General features: G+C 35.0%; 1 protein-coding gene across 18 annotated transcripts in view; it reads right to left on the bottom strand.

Moving 5' to 3' along the window:
- GULP1 (GULP PTB domain containing engulfment adaptor 1) overlaps positions 1–18,740 on the bottom strand; it is a 319,288-nt gene that overhangs the window by 101,376 nt on the left and 199,172 nt on the right. For all 18 annotated transcript variants that reach the window (XM_049887639.1, XM_049887638.1, XM_049887637.1 and 15 more), the window contains one exon: positions 14,547–14,608. In XM_049887639.1, the coding sequence (XP_049743596.1) occupies positions 14,547–14,608 (62 nt within the window). The remainder of the gene's footprint in view (positions 1–14,546; positions 14,609–18,740) is intronic.

The following is an 18,740-nucleotide window of genomic DNA, read 5'->3' as shown; positions in this document are numbered from 1 at the left end:
CATGATCTATGTCTAACTCATCAGAGCTAAAAAACAGAGCTAGTGAGGCTCAATTCAGGAAAGGTTTGAGTTTAGAGAAGGAGGTCTGGGCACTGTGATGACATAAACCTGAAGCTAATAAGAGCCATCAAGTACAGTCTGAGATCTGAGGCAACTCAATAAAACTGAGTAAAGGACTTATCCTGATGACATCAGTTGAGCCCTGAATCAAGTGACTCAAGTGACAGCCCTCCCTGTGAGGTTTTCTTTTATGTAAACCAATGAATTCACTTTTTTGTTTAATCTAGAATGAGTCAGGAGTTTTATCACTTGAAACTGAAGAGTCCAAAGCAGCACCACTGATGAGATGGAGAGCACCAGATGGGGACCAGATACTGCAGAATGTCCTGAGTCTTATGTTCAAGGTCTTTAAGGTGTGGAATGTTCAATGGAGAGAAGATGGGTAGCTCTAGAGTTAAGAAGTGAGATCTAGGCAGGAGAGTCATTAAGAAATGGACGGATTAAGTTATAGGTGTGAATGGGATTGCCCAAGAGGAATACTAAAAAAAAAAATTTAAGCAGTCCAAGGATACAGCTCAGAGCAATAGTAATGCTTAGGAGAAAATTTTAGGTAGGGAAACCACAAAAGCAACTGAAAAGATTCAACAGAGAGGCAGGAAGAAAACAAGAAGAGTAGACACTTGAAAGCCAAGAATTTCTACCTTTTGCAGATCTACTGCCAAATTGCAGCTTCTCTCCTATTTTTCTATTATTGAAACGTGTGCAAAATTTTTGAGTTATTCTAAGGCCTGGTTCTGCTAGCAACCTAGAGGCATATGAAGAAGATAGCAGTTACTCTTTAACTATCTCTCTAACTCCAACGTCTGTTTTATCCCCAGACTCTATAAATACAACTTGGGTGCACAATTACTGTATAGACAGCAAGATTGTATGTAGTATGAATTTTCTTTCAGAGAACTATATGCCCATATTCAGAGAATCTATGGTTCACTCCATTATCTGTGTCTGACCACATTTCTGAGGGACAAAGATGGAGGCATGGGAATTGGGGTGTGTCTCTGAGAACCAGAAATCTGAATTGAAGCTAGAGTAGTGTAGTTATGACAAGGGTGGCAGGAGTAAAAAAATTCACTCTCCACTTCATCATATCAATAGGCTAAAATCTGGCACTAGGGACTGTCTTTGAGGAGAGATGCAACAGATACTGAAACCCTTGGGAAGCGGGAGCTAGAAGTGGACAAATGGAGCAGGGAAGATAGTTACTTTCATGCTGCTGTTCTTAAAGCTCTTTAATTAATTATGAGCAGCGGTTTCATGTGTTTGTTAAATATTCTTAGTGGCTACATAGCAGGTGCACAATAAATAGAAAACCTAAGTTTGCTAGATGAGGTTTAAAATAAGTTAGGTTAACTAGACATTGTTCTTTAGAAAAGATGAGGCAGAATTAAAGCAGGATGACAAAATCCCCTCCCCATAAATGAAAATAATGGGCTAAAATGGTGAAACGAAAAACTAAAGGGAAGGAGAAAAGAAGTGGAAAGAAAGGAAAGAAGGCAGGCAGAGGGAGAGAGAAAGCAAGCATGACAAAATTTTAACCAGCAACAACTAAATTGAGAATGCAACAAAAGGAAACAAAACAAAACAAGATTCAGTAAAAGTCTGACACAATGAAGAGGGAGTTGAATTTGCAGGTATAAAGGGCACAGGGTAGAGCAGAAAAATTGAACTAGGACAGTCAATAATAAAACGTACACATTATGTTATTAAAACTTAAGAATCAAGAAAGAAGTCCTCAGTCATCCAGATAGAAAAAGTAAGTCACCTACGAGTTGATCAGGGTAGATTTTCTCCACAGGAGAGGGAGAGAAGACTGTGCAATCATGGTTAATGTTCTGAGAGACAGAAAGCAGTCCAAGTAGGAAGATGACAGGCAGATATTCTCAATTGAGAACTATCCAATGAAAGAGCACAGTTGGTGAGTCCTTTTTTGGGAAACCTCATTGAAGAGGAAAACCTAAATTAAATAAGGATCTCAAGAAAAGAGAAAAAAAAAATGAAGTGTTGATGAGATGACTGTATTTCAATATATATAATTAAGATTAAACTACTAGGAGAAATATGGTTTCAGAACAAAATGTAAATATTGCAAATCCTGGCAAGTAAAACTGAAGCAGGCAAAAAAAAAAAAAAACCTTGAGGATTGGAGTATGTTGGAGGGAGGAAACGTAAGCAGGCTATTCACTCCATCATTCATATATGCACGCTGTCAAAAACTGCGATGTGCTGTTAAGGAAAAACATAAGAATGCCAACCACTTAAGGGCTTTCATAATCATCTTCCTCTAACCCGAGAACAGTATTTTAGGAGTTAATATCTCTTTTGGCAAAGAGATACATATCTGAAATTTAGTAACATTCTTTTTTTTTCTTCTGTTAAATTCAAGAATTCAATGCTTTTTATTTTAAAATAGAGTGCAAGTTATAATTTCCTTCTTAAAAATTTAATTCTTCCTAACAGCCTATCTATTCATTCATCTCCAGCCTCGCTCTACTTAATTTTTATAGTTCAATGTTACAATGTTTAATGTGGATATTAATAGTCCCAACCCATTGGGTTTTTGTGAGAATTAAATGAGATAATAGACTTAAAGTGTTTAGAAAGTTACTGGCATAGAGTCGTCCACATAATGGTGCCTGTTATCTTTTATCTCTATCTATCCCTGCGTTTGTATTTGTGCAAAGAGAGATGCTTGGAATACTGTTAACCAACAGTTACCATTGATTATTTCTGCCTGGTAGAGTTTTGAGTGATTTATGGATTTCCACACTTTGGTGCTTTCTTGTACTGCTTAAATTTTAATAATTACCATATGTCATATGTATGGAATAAAAATTACTATTCTTAGGAAATATAACACATCACAGAACTCATAATGTGAACAATTGCTTCTTTGATACTCTATTCTGTGTTCTTTATACTTTGAGCTACATCTTTTCTCAGAATATGGTTGCATAAAGTACATCAGATCTTTAACTCCCTAGTGACCTTTCTTTTTTCTGCTTTTGTATCACGACTGTGCAAGATGCAGACAGAAAAGGTGCTCTGATACCATCTGATATAAAGACTGACACTGGATTCTACTTTTGCATTTTTAGATATTGACTCTAAAGATTCAGAAAAAGGAACTGTTTAGTTCCAGCAGGACGAAAAGGTAGATGATAAACACTTTCCTGAAAACTGAAGAAATGGGTACACGACAGGACACTATTCTTAAATGTAAAAATATGCATAACTACTCTGGAGATGAAGTGTCTCATATTATATTATAAGAATATTACAGGAAAGGAAAGACAAAATGTTTGTATTTTTATTTTAAATATCCATATACACACATGTATGTCTACATATGTATATTTAAAATCATATTAAAATATATATATTTCCTATGGAATAAAAGATTATTTCCTCTAACGCATGTCTCTTAAAATACAAGAACACAATGAGTTGGGATCTTGATTAGTTCTCAGAAGAGATTTGTGTGTTTGGTGTGAACTGGCCACCTTCCTTACCTCACCACCACCCAAATCAAATGACACAGAACACTTGAAGCACCCTTCCTTCACCTAACATCTTCTAATCAATATTTGGAATGCAACTATATAATCCATTGATAGCTGCTGTTTCTATGCACAAATCTAAATCATTTCCCAAACCTTGGTGCTTCCTGGGTTCCATTTCACCTCTTCTAAGGATCCTTTGGGGCCCTGGTGGCACAGTGGTTAAGAGCTCAGGCTACTAACCAAAAGGTCAGCAGTTCAAATCTACCAGCCGCTTCTTGGAAACCTTGTCGGGTAGTTCTACTCTGTCCTATAGGGTTGCTATGAGTTAGAATCGACTCGATGGCAAGGGATTTGGTTTGGTTTTTTTGGTAATGATCCCTTCCTCTTCATTACTATTTCTCATTTCTTATAGGTTCTTTAAAAAAAAAAGTGCTCACTAATTTTCTTATATTTAACATGTCCTTATTTTAGTCATTCATAAAAACTCCTACTAAAATGATCTGATCTTGATAAAAACATCAAATTTTAATTACCTTTTTCAAGCATGTTTTTCCCCTGAACTAAAATATCCCTTACAATATTCCTCCTATCTGCTCAGGAGTCCCTGGGTGGTATAACAGTTAACATGCTTGGCTGCTAACAGAAAGATTGGAGGTCTTTGTCCACCCAGAGGTGCCTTGAAAGAAAAGCCTGGAGATCTACTTCCAAAATATCAGCCATTAAACACCCTACGAAGCACAGTTCTACTCTGACACACATGGGGTTCCCATTAGCTGGAGTTGACTTAATGGCAATTGGTTATCATGTCTGCTCAGATTCTTAATTTAACATTCCAGGCTTCAGAATGTTTCTGCTTAAGCCCCTTTGAGACCAAATAGAACCTTTCTTTTTTTCACAAATGTTCTTTAGCTATGAACAAGCTTTCTTGTTATTTCACACAGTGCCAAACACATTTGTGTAGAAATATGAAATGAATGATAAAAGCATCCAACATTTAGAAAATTTCCACTTATAACTAGGTTCTTTCAAGTTGGAGGAAGCATTTAAGGACATAAATAACACCAAGACATTTTTATCCAGGGATTATACTAATACAAATATAATTAATCTAAGCAGCATAAGAGATATAAAACACTTTATAAAAGCCTGAAGTTTGTGGCCCGTGTGGCAGTGAGACAACGATACTATATTTCATCTGCTTAGTGAACATCTCTGCAAAATCCCTGAGTGGTTTTAAATGATCCACAGAACATCTATTAACAGACAGGACAGCGCAATTTCCATACACAGAGTAATTTCACATGTAGCGTATCCTACTTAGAGCAGACATGCATATCTATCTACTTCACCTTTGTGTTTATTCATCTGCTGGCTACATTAATCTTTTTAAGTCTGAGAATAGCAGGTTGCAGTGGAGAGAAAAATGGATATTAAACAGTGAACTTGATTCTAAAACTAATTTTGCTACTATCTTGCAGTGTAAATCTTGAGCAAATCACTTAAACTCTCTGGCCCTCAACTTACTTTATCAAGAAAATGTTGGAGTTGTAGTAAATGATTCCTGGAGTCCTTCTTCAACTCTAAAAGTCTTTGAATCTTTGACCCACATTAAGTCTTTACAGAAAAAAAAAAAAAGATATTTTAGTTCATAGTGAAATGTTATAAGGAATAATTAATATTTTAGTTTCTTTATATTATTAGGACATTCTCATGTGTAATGTTTTTACAATTATGATGGCCTCCAAAGTAATGTTCAATAACATATTTAAGTTACCTGAGAAAATTTAGGATTAAAACAACACAAAACAAAAAAAGCTAAGTAACCTCTGTAAAATTGGCGTGTTTATCAAAAATTAAATTGGCTTTGTAAATTCATTTAAAGAACTAAGAAATCACATAAAGCCAACGGTTTAATTTCATTTCTCTTTTTCCATTTATTCTTGTATTTTATAAACACATGAAAAAAAAACCCAAACCCATTGCCCTCGAGTCGATCCCGACTCATAGTGACCCTATAGGACAGAGTAGAACTGCCCTGTACTTTCCAAGAAGCGCCTGGTGGATTCAACTGCCAACCTCTTAGTTAACATCTATAGCAATTAACCACTATGCCACCAGGATTTCCTACAAACACATATCAACTACAAATCACAACTGACCAAACTTCCCGTTATTACTATGCTCTTATTTGTTTTCACATTGCTTAGCATGAAAAATGCTTATAGTTTCCCATTGTATAGAATACACTGAAAAGGTAACATTTTACAGCTTTCTGATTTCCTTTTAAATATGTGCCAGTATGGCTTTAGCATACAAAGGGACATTTCTAAGTGGTTGCAGATGTGGAATTAGCATTATTACATTAAAAAAAAACAAAACAAAAGTCATTGCTGTCAAGTTAATTCCGACTCATAGAGATCCTATAGACCAGAGTAGAACTGCCCTACAGGGTTTTCAAGCAGCGGTCCGGCTTGTAATTGCCGACCTTTTGGTTAACAGGCGAGTTCTTAGCCACTAAGCCACCAGGGCTCCTATTATTATATATATGGTGGATTTTTTGAAATGGGAAGAAATGACACTTAAGATTCAGTTTATATGATGCTCAACCACAACAAGTTTGGTTTTTTTTGTTGTTGTTGTTGTTGTTATCTATTTAAAATGTTTGGACTGAATATAAGTTGTGCATATTAGAATTATTAAAGACTAGTTCTAAAGCCTAAAAAACTTTTTTTACAGGCTCTATATAAAATTGATTTTTTAAAATGATCCCTATGCTTTGAGATTGACTAAAAGCTCATTTGTGAACAAACGAAATGGATTATACGGAATGAAGTTGAGCTCTTTATGTGTTTTAAATCCTCTCTGGTATCTGCAATCAGCAAAATTGGCAAACATTTACGTTTGCTGTTATTGCAAACCTGCTATAAAGAATCTTATGAAGCTGTTATTCTAAACCATTTTGAATGTTTTAATAATGCATCTCATCAATTACAGAGGTTCAAATTTGTCCAATTTTCCACAGGGTTAAATTTGAATATTTTTTTTCTTTCCTAATTTCCTCTTTTGGAGCTGTAATAGATACTTTTGATCTCAAAAACCAAATTTTCTTAAATTAAGTAATAAACCAATATTAACATTTTGTTGAATGGTAATTTATCATACATTTATGAAAAAATAATTGAAGAAACATTATTAATATAACTAAGTTATATTAAAACCTTTCTTTAACAGGACTCATTAGGCTGTATAATGTAATTTTCTCTCTTCATTAACTTCTTTTTTTACACTTTCTTTTATTTTTTGTTGTTGAGAATATATGCAATAGAACATACAAAAATTCAGTAATCCCTACATGTACAATTCAGTGACATTGATTATATTCTTCAAGTTGCGCAACCATTCTCACACTCCTTTTCTTCTTTTCCACATTGTTCCTCCCCCATTGACATAAACTCACTGCCCCCCTAAATTTCACATCTAATCTTTCAAATTGCTGTTGCCAATTTAATACCATATAAATAGTTTTTAAAAGAGCACAGGCTCAGCAACATGGACTTCCGCCCGGCAAGACTGACTTGGCAATAGCCACTGCTGAGTGCCCAATCTGCCAGTAGCAGAGACCAACACTGAGTCCCCAGTATAGCACCATTCCTCGAGGTGACCAGCCAGCAACTTGATGGCAAGTAGATTACATTGGACCACTTCCATCATGAAAAAGACAGCATTTTGTTCTTACTGGAATAGACAATTACTCTGGATATGCATTTGTCTTCCCTGCATGCAATGCTTCTGCCAAAGCTACCATCCATGGACTTACAGAATGTCTCATCCACCATCATGGTATCCCATACAGCATTGTCTCTCATCAAGGGACACACTTCACAGCAAATGAAGTGCAACAGTGGGCCCATGCTCATGAAATTCACCAGACTTACCATGTTCCCCATCATCCTGAAGCAGCTGCCTTGATAGAATGATGGAATGGCCTCTGACACAATTTAAGTGCCAGCTAGGTGGCAATACCTTACAGGGTTAGGGTAACGTTCTCCAGGAGGCTCTATATGCTCTAAACCAGGGTTGAATATTTGGTGCTATTTTTCCTATAGCCAGGAATCATAGGTCCAGGAATCAAGGGGTGGAAATGGGAGTGGCACCACTCACTATTACTCCCAGTGACCCACTCACAAGATTTTTGCTTCCTGTTCCCATGATCTTATGCTCTGCAGGTCTAGAGCTCTTAATTCCAAAGGGAAGCATGCTTCCACCTGGAGACACATCACTGGTTCCACTGAACTGGAAGCTAAGAATGGCACCCGGCCATTTTGGGCTCCTTATCTCTCTGGATCAACAGGCAAAGAAGGGAATTACCATACTGGCTGGTATGATTGATCCTGATTACCAAGAGGAAATCAAAGTGATATTACATGATGGGGGTAAAGAAGAGAGTGTCTGGAATGTAAGAGATCCCTTAGGGCATCTCTTAGTACTACCATGCCTTGTGATTAAAGTCAATGGAAAACTATAGCAACCCAATTCCGACATGACTGCTAATGGCCCAGACCCTTCAGAAATGAAGGTTTGAGTCACCACACCAGACAAAGAACCCCCACCAGCTGGGGTGCTTGCTGAGGGCAAAGGGGAATACGGAATGGATGATGGAAGAAGGTAGCTCTAAATACCAGTTAACGACCACGTGACCAGTTGCAGAAATGAGGATTGTAATTGTTATGAGTATTTCTGCTTTGTATGTGTGCATCAAATATTTTTGTTTTTGTCACTTATAAAATATAAGATGTAAGTACGGCTAGTGCATTTTCAGTTGTATGTGTGTTCATTGTATTATGTTAGGTGCAAGTATGACTTTATAATGTCTTTATTCAGAGATTATGTATGGTTTAAAGAGATGTGTATAGGTACCAAGTTGACAAGAGGTGGACTGTGATGGTTAAGAGTGTGTGTCAACTTGACTGGGCCATGATGCCCAGTGTTTTGGCAGTCATATAATGTGATCACTTTCCTGCATGATGGGATCTGCTGTGAGTAGCCAATCAGTTGAAACAGAGTTTCCTTGGACATGTGGCCTGCACTGAATATAAGTGGCCATTCTGGCAAGGCTCTGAGGCTTTTTACTTGTGCTGGATCCTGCAGCTGGCTCCTGTTTATCCAAACTCTGCTTCTTGGGACTTGAGTTAGCAGCTTACCTGCAGTCTTACCTGCCAATCTTGGGATTCATCGATTTTTGAAGACTGTAGGCAAGAACTCTGCTCTTTGACCTGCCAATCTTGAGTTCAGCAGTCCCTGTGGCTATGTGAATCAGGAGAAGCTTCCCTCTCTCCTGACCACAGACTTGGGATGTTCCAGTCTCTACAACCGTGTATGCCATTTCCTTGATATAAATTTCTCTCTCTATGTATATACTTACATGCTTTACTGGTTTTGCTTCTCTAGAGAACCCAGCCTAAGACACTACACTATGCATGCGAAAGCTGGACAATGAATAAAGAATACTGAAGAAGAATTGGTGCCTTTGAATTATGGTGTTGGCAAAGAATACTGAATATACCATGGACTGCCAGAAGAACAAACAAATCCGTCTTGGGAGAAGTAGAGACAGAATGCTCCTTTGAAGCTATAATGGCAAGACTTCATCTCACATATTTTCGACATGTTATAAGGAGGGACCAGTGCCTGGAGAAGGACATCATACTTGGTAAAGTAGAGGATCAGTGAAAAAGAGGAAGAACCTTGGTGAGATGAACTGACACAGTGGCTGCAACAATGGGCTCAAGTATACCAAAAATTCTGAGGATGGTGCAGGACCAGGCAATGTTTACTTCTGTTGTACATAGGGTCACTATGAGTCAGAACCAACTAACTCCATGGCACCAACATGCTAAACATAGTAGACTTATAATCCCCACAGTCAGGTAACCTAATTCCTTGCAATAAATATCTTTTTTTTATTAAAATAAAATATACATAAAATATTATATAGGAGTCCTGGTGTCACTAATGTTTAAGTGCTCAGTTGCTAACCAGATGGTTGGGGTGTTGAAGTCATGCAGTGGCTCTATGAGAGAAAGACCTGGGAATCTACTTTTGTAAAAACTGTAGATTAGAAAACTCCATGTGGCAGCTCTACTCTATATATGAAGTTTCCATTAGTCGAAAACGGACTCAACAACACCAAACAGCAACAACTATATATGTGTGTGTGTGTGTGTGTATATATATATATATATATATATCTCAAACCAAAACCAAACCCATTGCCTTCAAGTCAATTCCAACTCATAGCAACCCTACAGGACAGAGTAGTACTGCCACATAGAGTTTCCAAGGAGCAGTTGGTGGATTTGAACTGCCGACCTTTTGGTTAGGAGCCAAACTCTTAACCACTATACCACCAGGGTTTCCTATATATATATATATATATATATATATATATATATATATATATATCTGTATATGTATATATATGTCTCCATTCTACTTGTTAGTTTTCTCTGGAGTAACCCTGACTGATATAGTACTTTAGCATCACTAGTACCTTGCACTGCAGACCAACTCTTGTCATATCCAGTTTGTGTCTTATACTTTACTGACTGAGCACTTACTCTCCTGAAGCAGTCACTTCACTCTCGTTTTGACCTTTGGAAATTCTGCCTTCCCCTCACTTTCATGAAATGGGAGTGGCTCACCATTTTCTGAATTTCTGCAGCTCCCTGCGCCCTTTGAATGGCCCTGAGGAGATCTGCATTTTAGTAACATTTCTATGACTTTTCCCTAATGACAATAAGCTCCATGAGAAAATGAAGCATGACTTATGTAGCTCCAAATCTCCAGCAATATTAAGTGAAGTCTCAACAGAGTGCTTTTGTAAAATAGCCATTTACTATTTACTGAATTAATAATCAAGTGACATTATATACAGAAAAAGAAGCAAATCCTTGAAGTTAGATAGGCCCCAGTGTTTTAACCTGGCTCTGTTTTACTAGATTTGTGACAGTAGGCAAATTACTTAAGTCTTTCAGCCTTAGTGTTCCAACCTGTAAAATGGCAATAACATTAATACTGATAGTACTGGGTCTTGGCAAAGACTTAGTACTGGGTCTTGGCAAAGACTATGAGATAATGTAGAAACACACCAGCACAGTACCTGACATATATTGAGGTTCAAGGAAATGTAACTATTTTGTATTTGCCTTGGTAATGTTATTATACATTAAACCATCAAATACATATATAACACCTACTATGAGACAAATTATGAATAACATCGTGAAGAACAGGAATTGCAGAACACTGAATTGTGCTCATGAGGAACCTGTACATAGATCAAGAGGCAGTTGTTTGGACAGAACAAGGGGATGCTGCGTGGTTTAAAGTCAGGAAAGGTGTGCGCCAGGGTTGTATCCTTTCACCATACCTATTCAATCTGTATGCTAAGCAAATAACTCAAGAAGCTGAGCTATACAAAGAAGAATGACTATACAAAGAAGAACGGGGCATCAGGATTGGAGGAAGACGCATCAACATATGCACTACGCAGATGACACAACCTTGCTTCCTGAGAGTGAAGACTTGAAGCATTTACTGATGAAGATCAAAGACCATAGCCTTCAGTATAGATTACACCCCAATATAAAGAAAACAAAAATCCTCACAATTGGACCAACAAGCAACATCATGATAAATGGAGAAAAGATTGAAGTTGTCAAGGATTTCATTTTACTTGGATCCACAATCAATATCCATGGAAGCAGCAGTCAAGAAATCAAAAGATGCATTGCATTGGACAAATCTGCTGCAAAGGAACTCTTTAAAGGGTTCAAAAGCAAAGATGTCATCTTGAGGACTAAGGTGCCCCTACCCAAGCCATGGTATTTTCAATCATATCACATGCATGTGAAAGCTGGACAATGAGTAAGGAAGATCGAAGAAGAACTGATGCCTTTGAATTGTGGCGATGGTGAAGAATATTGAATATGCCACGGGCTGCCAAAAGAACAAACAAATCTATCTTGGATGAACTATAATCAGGATGCTCCTCAGAAGCAAGGATGGGGAGACTGCATCTTACATATTTTGGACATGCTGTCAGGAGGGATCAGTCTCTAAAGAAGGACATCATGTTTGGCAAAATACAGTGTCAGCAAAAAAGAGGAAGATCCTCAATGAGATGGATTGACACAGTGGTTACAACAGTGACGCCCCAAGCATAACAAAGATTGTGAGGATGGTGCAGGACCGGGCAGTGTTTCCTTCTGTAGTACATAGGGTCACTATGAGTCAGAACTGACTCAATGGCACCTAAGAACAACAACAACATGAGATGGGCCCTTTGGTAAGTCCTATGAAAATAAAAAAGTAACAATTTGTAACATTTATTGAGTAGTTATTTCATTTCAGACACACTTGTAATCACTTCATCTATCACTTTTGTGTAACAACTCTATCGGGAAAGCACTATTATTATCTCAATTAACAGATAAAAAATCTTGGACAAGGTAAGGCTAAGTAATTTGCCCAAAGACACATAGCTAGTAAGTAGTGGAGTCAGGATATGAGTCAAGGCAATTTAGTTCTAGAGTCTGTATTTCTTTCTACCGTGCCAAGCTAATTCCTGCACACATGGGCTTAGTTCTCAAGTGGCATATAGCCTAATTAAAGACGCAGAAAATCTTCAGACATATCCGTCCTTAAAGGTCAATTTAAAAAGTGACACAAAGAAAGGAATTTAGAAAAAAAGCATCATCGTTCAAATAGTTTTAACACTACCTGGTACACGCATGATATATATTATCACTGAGGAAGCCGTATTGGACTGGACAAAATGTATCTGCCTTTCTATATTTCACTGACCCAAGTCTGGGATGATACTTCTGTACACCCTACATCATATCGGTTTTCTTAAGGTTGATATTCAACTGTGAATTAGCACTGACAATTTTTCCAGGTAGATAAACAGACCTCCATTGTCACCTTAACCCATCTAGTTAAAGGTAGTTCTAATTATAATATAATCTTTTAAACCTTTATAAACCAGTTTCTTAATACTAGTTATTTCAGTCACATATAAGAATAAGTAATACTCAGTAGTTTCACTTTAAATATATAGTTATAAAATAAAGAAAAATATCAAAAACTGAGCATGCATTTTAAAATAATAGTAGCTTTCTACATTAAAATTCCTTTTTCATATAGATTATCAATGGTTAATATTAAGAATATCTTTGGAAGAGATGAGTAATATTAACTCAATTTTCTTATTCAGTTAGCTAAAATAAGTTAAATCATGCAAATACAATTGCCATGATACAAAATCATGACAATTCTCAAGTTAACTTCCCAGGGATATTCATAAACCTTCTGGTGGTACAGGTATATTAGCTTTATACTTCAGACATCTTAGAGCATCTTATTTGATGCAAAATAAGCAAAAAAAAAAAAAAAAAAAAAACATAGATGCCACGCTCTACAAATCTCACTACTGAGCACTAGCTCTGGGATAACTTCTAGGTGGCCTTTTAAACGCTTCTTCCTGCTGATTCAGACTTAGACCAGCATTCCTAGAGGTTCTCTATCAAACACAATTGGTTTTCTGCTCAATAAACATTCTTTTATTTCTCCTAAATTCATCTCTCACGCTTGATCATTATATCCCAAAGCAAAGTTTACTAATCCATTGGCCTTTAAATTCTCTTATAAAAATCATTTTATTATTTTCTGTTTGTCCTCATGCTGTCTCCAAAGTTCAGTCTCTTAAGTTTGACTTACTGTCATATGCCAACCCAATTATTTAATTCACTTCTATCTCTTACAAATATAGAAATAGATTTCTCTGAAAATTATTTTGTGTTTGGTGCTCACTAACTACAAAATAACAACTTTCCTTTTAAAGCCCTTTTTAAAATTGTACTCATTCATTTTGTTCAGTTTTCCAAACAAAAAAATCAAATCTTTGATGAAAAAAGAGTACAGATTAATGCTTCTATTTCTCCATTAAAATGCAGCAACCAGAACAAAGGAATCACTAAAATATGTTTTTGTTATTGTTAGGCACCATCAAGTCAGTTCCAACTCACAGTGACCCTATGTGCCATCTTCTCAATCGTTGCTATGTTTGAGCTCACTGTTGGAGGCACTGTGTCCTACTCACCTTATTGAGGGTGTTCCTCTTTTTTGCTGACCCCGTACTTTACCAAGCATGATGTCCTTCTACAGGGACTGGTCCCTCCTGATAACATGTCCAAAGTACACGAGACAAAGTCTTGCCATTCTCTCTTCAAAGGAGCATTCTTGCTGCACTTTTTCCAAGAGGGATTTGTTCATCCTTCTGGCAGTCCATGGTACATTCAGTATTCTTCACCAACATCATAATTCAAAGGCATCAATTCTTCTTCTGTCTTCCTTATTCACTGTCCAACTTTCACACGCATATGAGGTGATTGAAAAGAACACGGCTTGAACTTGAGTCAGGTGCACTAAAATACAAATGTGCCTTTTTTTTCCCAGGTATTCTTAAGAGTTAAAGGCTTTCTTGGTGGTGGTGTGTTTTATTCTGTTTTTGATCTCTTATTTTGGATGATAATTACACTCATTAAAATTGCAGCTCATTTCTTTCATTTCTAGATTAGCTTTTTATATTTAGTTTGGCTACTGTAACATTAAAATGTTTTCAGAGAAAGCTAAGATGTTGTTGTTTTATTTCCTATAGGCCATCATATTGCAAGTTATTTTAACAATAGCCAAAATCATTTAAAGAAAATACATGCATGGCTTAAAAGAAGCTATAAAGAATATACTTTTTCTAAAGAAATCACTTATTTGGAGAGAGAAAATAACTTCCCCTGTCATGTACTACACCATTATTTTACTTGCATAGAAATACTAATATAGAAGAAACTTTTGTAAGATTAACCATGAACTAGCAGTAAAACTATAACAAATAAAATTAAACAATATTATATGAACTGTTTTTACCTTTGCATTATAGGGAATGTAATGTTTTGATAAAGCTTCAGGCGTATGCATCCACGTTTTGTCTGCAATGAAGAATACACAATGTTAAATGAAATTATAGGCTCTATGGTGTCATATTTATGTATTAGCATTTTAGAGAGTCCAGGAAGTGTAGCAGCATTTCTAATTCTGAGACTCTGTTGGTAAGGTGAGAAAGAAAAACTAGTCATATATAAGAACAATGTAGCTGGAGCACGATTCTAGGATTCCTTCCATGCTGTAAAAGTCCAAAGATTTTCAAATAGTATAAGTGATAATAAATTTTTTAGACTATAGAAAAATAACAACATCAGTTGGGTTATGAATAATTATACTAATTGTGATTAAAAACAAATATCTTTCTTCTTTATGCTCTCATGAATTACAGACTCTTTTTTATTAAATCTCTGATCAACAAAAAGTCATTTTTTTTTTTATAATGGTAATCATAGCGATTGTTATTTTTTGGCAAGAATTATCTAGTTATTAAAAGAAAATTTTAACATTAAACTAACAACTGCAGCACTATAAAGCTGAAATAACACAATATATTATGTTTATTTAGAAATCAATCTAGTATTAGGATAACAGTTTTATACTAAATTTAGACAAATAGATGGAGGGCCTACTATCAGGAGGTGTGGGTATAAATATTCTTAAATATAGCAATTCGAAATGTCTCTGAGATAATTGTGATAATCTATTAGACATGAAAGAAACTCAGCATGACAAAAATATTGAACCTATGTACTGTATAGTATTGCTAGAAATGGAAATATATATTTCTCATTCAATTCTTGACTTTTATTAATTTACTTCATGTGTTGTTCTCAAATTGTGAAATGTATAGAGGGGACAAAGCAAAAACATAATGTCTATACAAATCAAATGGACTTTTTTATTTTTTCTGAAGTGGCATTTGTTTGGAGTAAGACTTTTGAAACTTCAGATACATTGTCTTCTTTAGTGCAGTTGTGTGTGTTAGTATTTTATTTTACAGGAGTTTCTCAATTTAGATTGAAAATTATAAACGGAATAGAATCAAAGCCTGAATTTATCGCCAAATATATCAGGTAAATCCTGAGATAACATTTTGGATCACTAACAAAACTTTTTCAACATTCAATTCAGAACACTCTAAAATGATGTGACAGAAATTACTTTGATATTATTAAATGTTCTCAAACTGGAGGAGTGTGAATGCACAGGAAAAAAAAATGGCATATACTCTTGGAATGCCAATTTTATTTTACAATTAAAAGGATAATACACTATATTTTTAGTACATTACTACTATACATATTTAGGGTAAAATGTGAAATTTGCAAGGGTTTCTAAGAGAAACATGAGGAATCAATAAAACTCCATGTTCATGGTACCTTTTGGGGATATTTCTGCCTACGAGGGTGGATATGGGACAGCTGTACTTGGGTGAAACATTTTGAGAAGGTTCAAAAATCAACATTGACATTGATATTTAACATGTAAAATTTTTATTTCTCTTATGGATTTTATCTCACTTATACTTTTCTCCTTATGATTGCTAATGGATACTGATAATATTAGTTCAAGAATAAGTTGTATTTAGATTTGGGATATAATCTTGTCCTTGTACTATATCGAAAGAAGTAAATCACAATACTGTACATCAAAATAATAAAAACACCAAAGGTATGCCTGGAGGAACAAATATCCAATTTCATTTTTTTGTGCCTTAACTCAACTCTTGTCTCTGTTTCCGAGACATATATCACTTCTCAGGAGGAGGCAAAGTCTGACTAAAGTCTGAATATAATGCTTTATAGCAATCCTGAGGCAGGGAGATAATTGCTTTCTCCTGGAAGTCACTATTATTTGAAAGCTGATGATATTGCTTCTGTTATAAAGTGTCAGATAGCAGTGACCTACGAAGAGAGTGGTTATACACAGATGTTCCTGGTGATGGACTAAGATAATCAAAAGATTAAATTACAAGAGAATAAGCGGTAGTTTCTCAATAACAAAAATATGCATCCATTCTGTATTATTAAGTGATGATGTTTTAGTGGTCATTCATTGCACAATCTTTGGTACAGGTAGCATACTTAAAAAAACCAAAGGATTCCCAAAATAAGTCTTTCTTTCACCCAATTTATAATTTGGCAAAGGAAAAACAGTGACAGAATAAAACTATTTATACCAAATCATAAAAATATCATTGAACCTTGAGGAGAGGATACAGATGATTGTCCTTGGTTGCTATAAAGGGCTCACAGAAGCAATCGGATATTGGGACTCATGCAAAAATGGCAATGTAGACATTCTAGAGTTTGTCCCTCTTCCCTGAAATTAAACTATAATCACTAGCTCAGTATTAACACCCACATGAAATGCCAACATTTCAAAATATTTGACAAGCATCAAACTAACTGCTGGGTCAATAAACTTTCATTTTCAAAATTCATTTAGATCAAGAAAGATCCACTAATTTCATTATTCTTGTATCATCAGAGCTTGATGTAACGAAAGCAACTACTCGAGTGTACAAAATTTAAAACTAAATGTTGTTGGATGACTCCATTTTATTTGAATAAAATTTCCATAAAAAGGAAAATAATACCAATTGAATTTCAAGTACTATGCATTATGATGATATTTACTCATCAGTATGTCAAGAGATGAGTTAAAGAAAAAAAAGTGTAATTATTAGTTGAATTATTTAATCACATTTATTTCCATGCTATATTTCAGGCTCTTTTGCTAAATGACATTATTTTGATGTAATGACTAGAATACAAGATTTTCAAAATTCAATGAGAAAGCTAATCTAGAGAAAGAAGATTCAAAACGAATATATTCATTAAAATTTAATCTATGATTATATGATGTTAGATTACTTTTATGTAGCTCTTCAAAGCAGCTCAAAATGATGCAATTCTGAGACATTCATTATTTTTTGGAATCTATAAGCAACTCTCATACCTTGGAGCATTGCAAACAAAATCAATGTACCACCTGGCTAATACAATCAAAAAAGATCAGACAAATTACCAATTGAGGATTTAATACAAAGAAGGAGAAAGAAAAAAAAAAAAAAACTTATATTTACATTTAAGATGATAATCTTTTTTCTTTAGGCTTCTGAGAACCAAGATCATTTAATAAAATTGCACATGAAGACTAACTGGATAGCTATGCAAAATGAGATAAACTTTTATTGATAGAAGGCCATCTTGCATTTTTTAGAATACTATATACAGAGTATATTGATGCAGGTTATTTGAAATATGACTTTAATTATATATTCTCTAGAGCTATAATTATAGCTCCAGATTATCAAGATATATAAATTCTTTCATAAAATGAAAGTTTTTCATTTCAGGTTAAAGTTAAAAAAAGTGGTATTGGTTGAAACCAGAGACAGAGGAGGCTCATAGAAGTTTTTCTCTTTAAAAACCTCACTAAATGAGAGTCAGAAATGGTTCATGAACTTGAGGTAGAACTTTCAGTATCAATTTCTAACTTGGAGTAAAATATTGATCAATAATTTCCTGATAAGGATATTTACATCATTGGACTTGAAAAATAAGAGAGATCCAAAGAAATTTAAAGCCAGTGAAGCAAAGCAGGAAATAACAAGTGCTTCTAATTCTTGATTCTCCAAATATAATTTTTCCTATGGTTTCACTCCTACTGTCCTCAAATGTGACATATTTAAATTTACAATGGCTAGTTACTCAAATTACTATCCAACCCTTGGGATTTCTTAATGAAATGCCATCCTAACTCATTTCAAACAAATAATAAATCAGAAATTTGGAATTGCAACATTAAAACTATGGGAAGGAGAATTCCATATAAAAAAAAAGAAGGTACAGAAGTCTTTTTAAAAATAAGATAGTGTGATTTGTGATGTAAGTCTTCTTTTCATTTATTAAAATAGCTCAATATATTATAGAATTATATTAACACATTGTTACTGGGAAAGGGAATAAAAAAGAAACATTACTTTCGGTGTATGTTTTAAATCAGAAGCAAGCTACAAACATCAATAAACACCACTTTGGAGTCCCTTATTCAGTAAAAGAAGTAAAATAATAAATTCCTAGTTTTCCCAGGCTGAAAAGTGTCTTTAAGTTTACATTATCTAAATCCCTACTGAAAACATTAATCGTCTGTACTCAATCCAAATGTTTG

Source organism: Elephas maximus, chromosome 6 (assembly GCF_024166365.1).
Source record: "Elephas maximus indicus isolate mEleMax1 chromosome 6, mEleMax1 primary haplotype, whole genome shotgun sequence".
Taxonomy (NCBI): Eukaryota; Metazoa; Chordata; class Mammalia; order Proboscidea; family Elephantidae; genus Elephas; species Elephas maximus.
The sequence above is the reverse complement of the archived record's forward strand: the minus strand, read 5'-3'. Positions and strand labels throughout refer to the sequence as shown.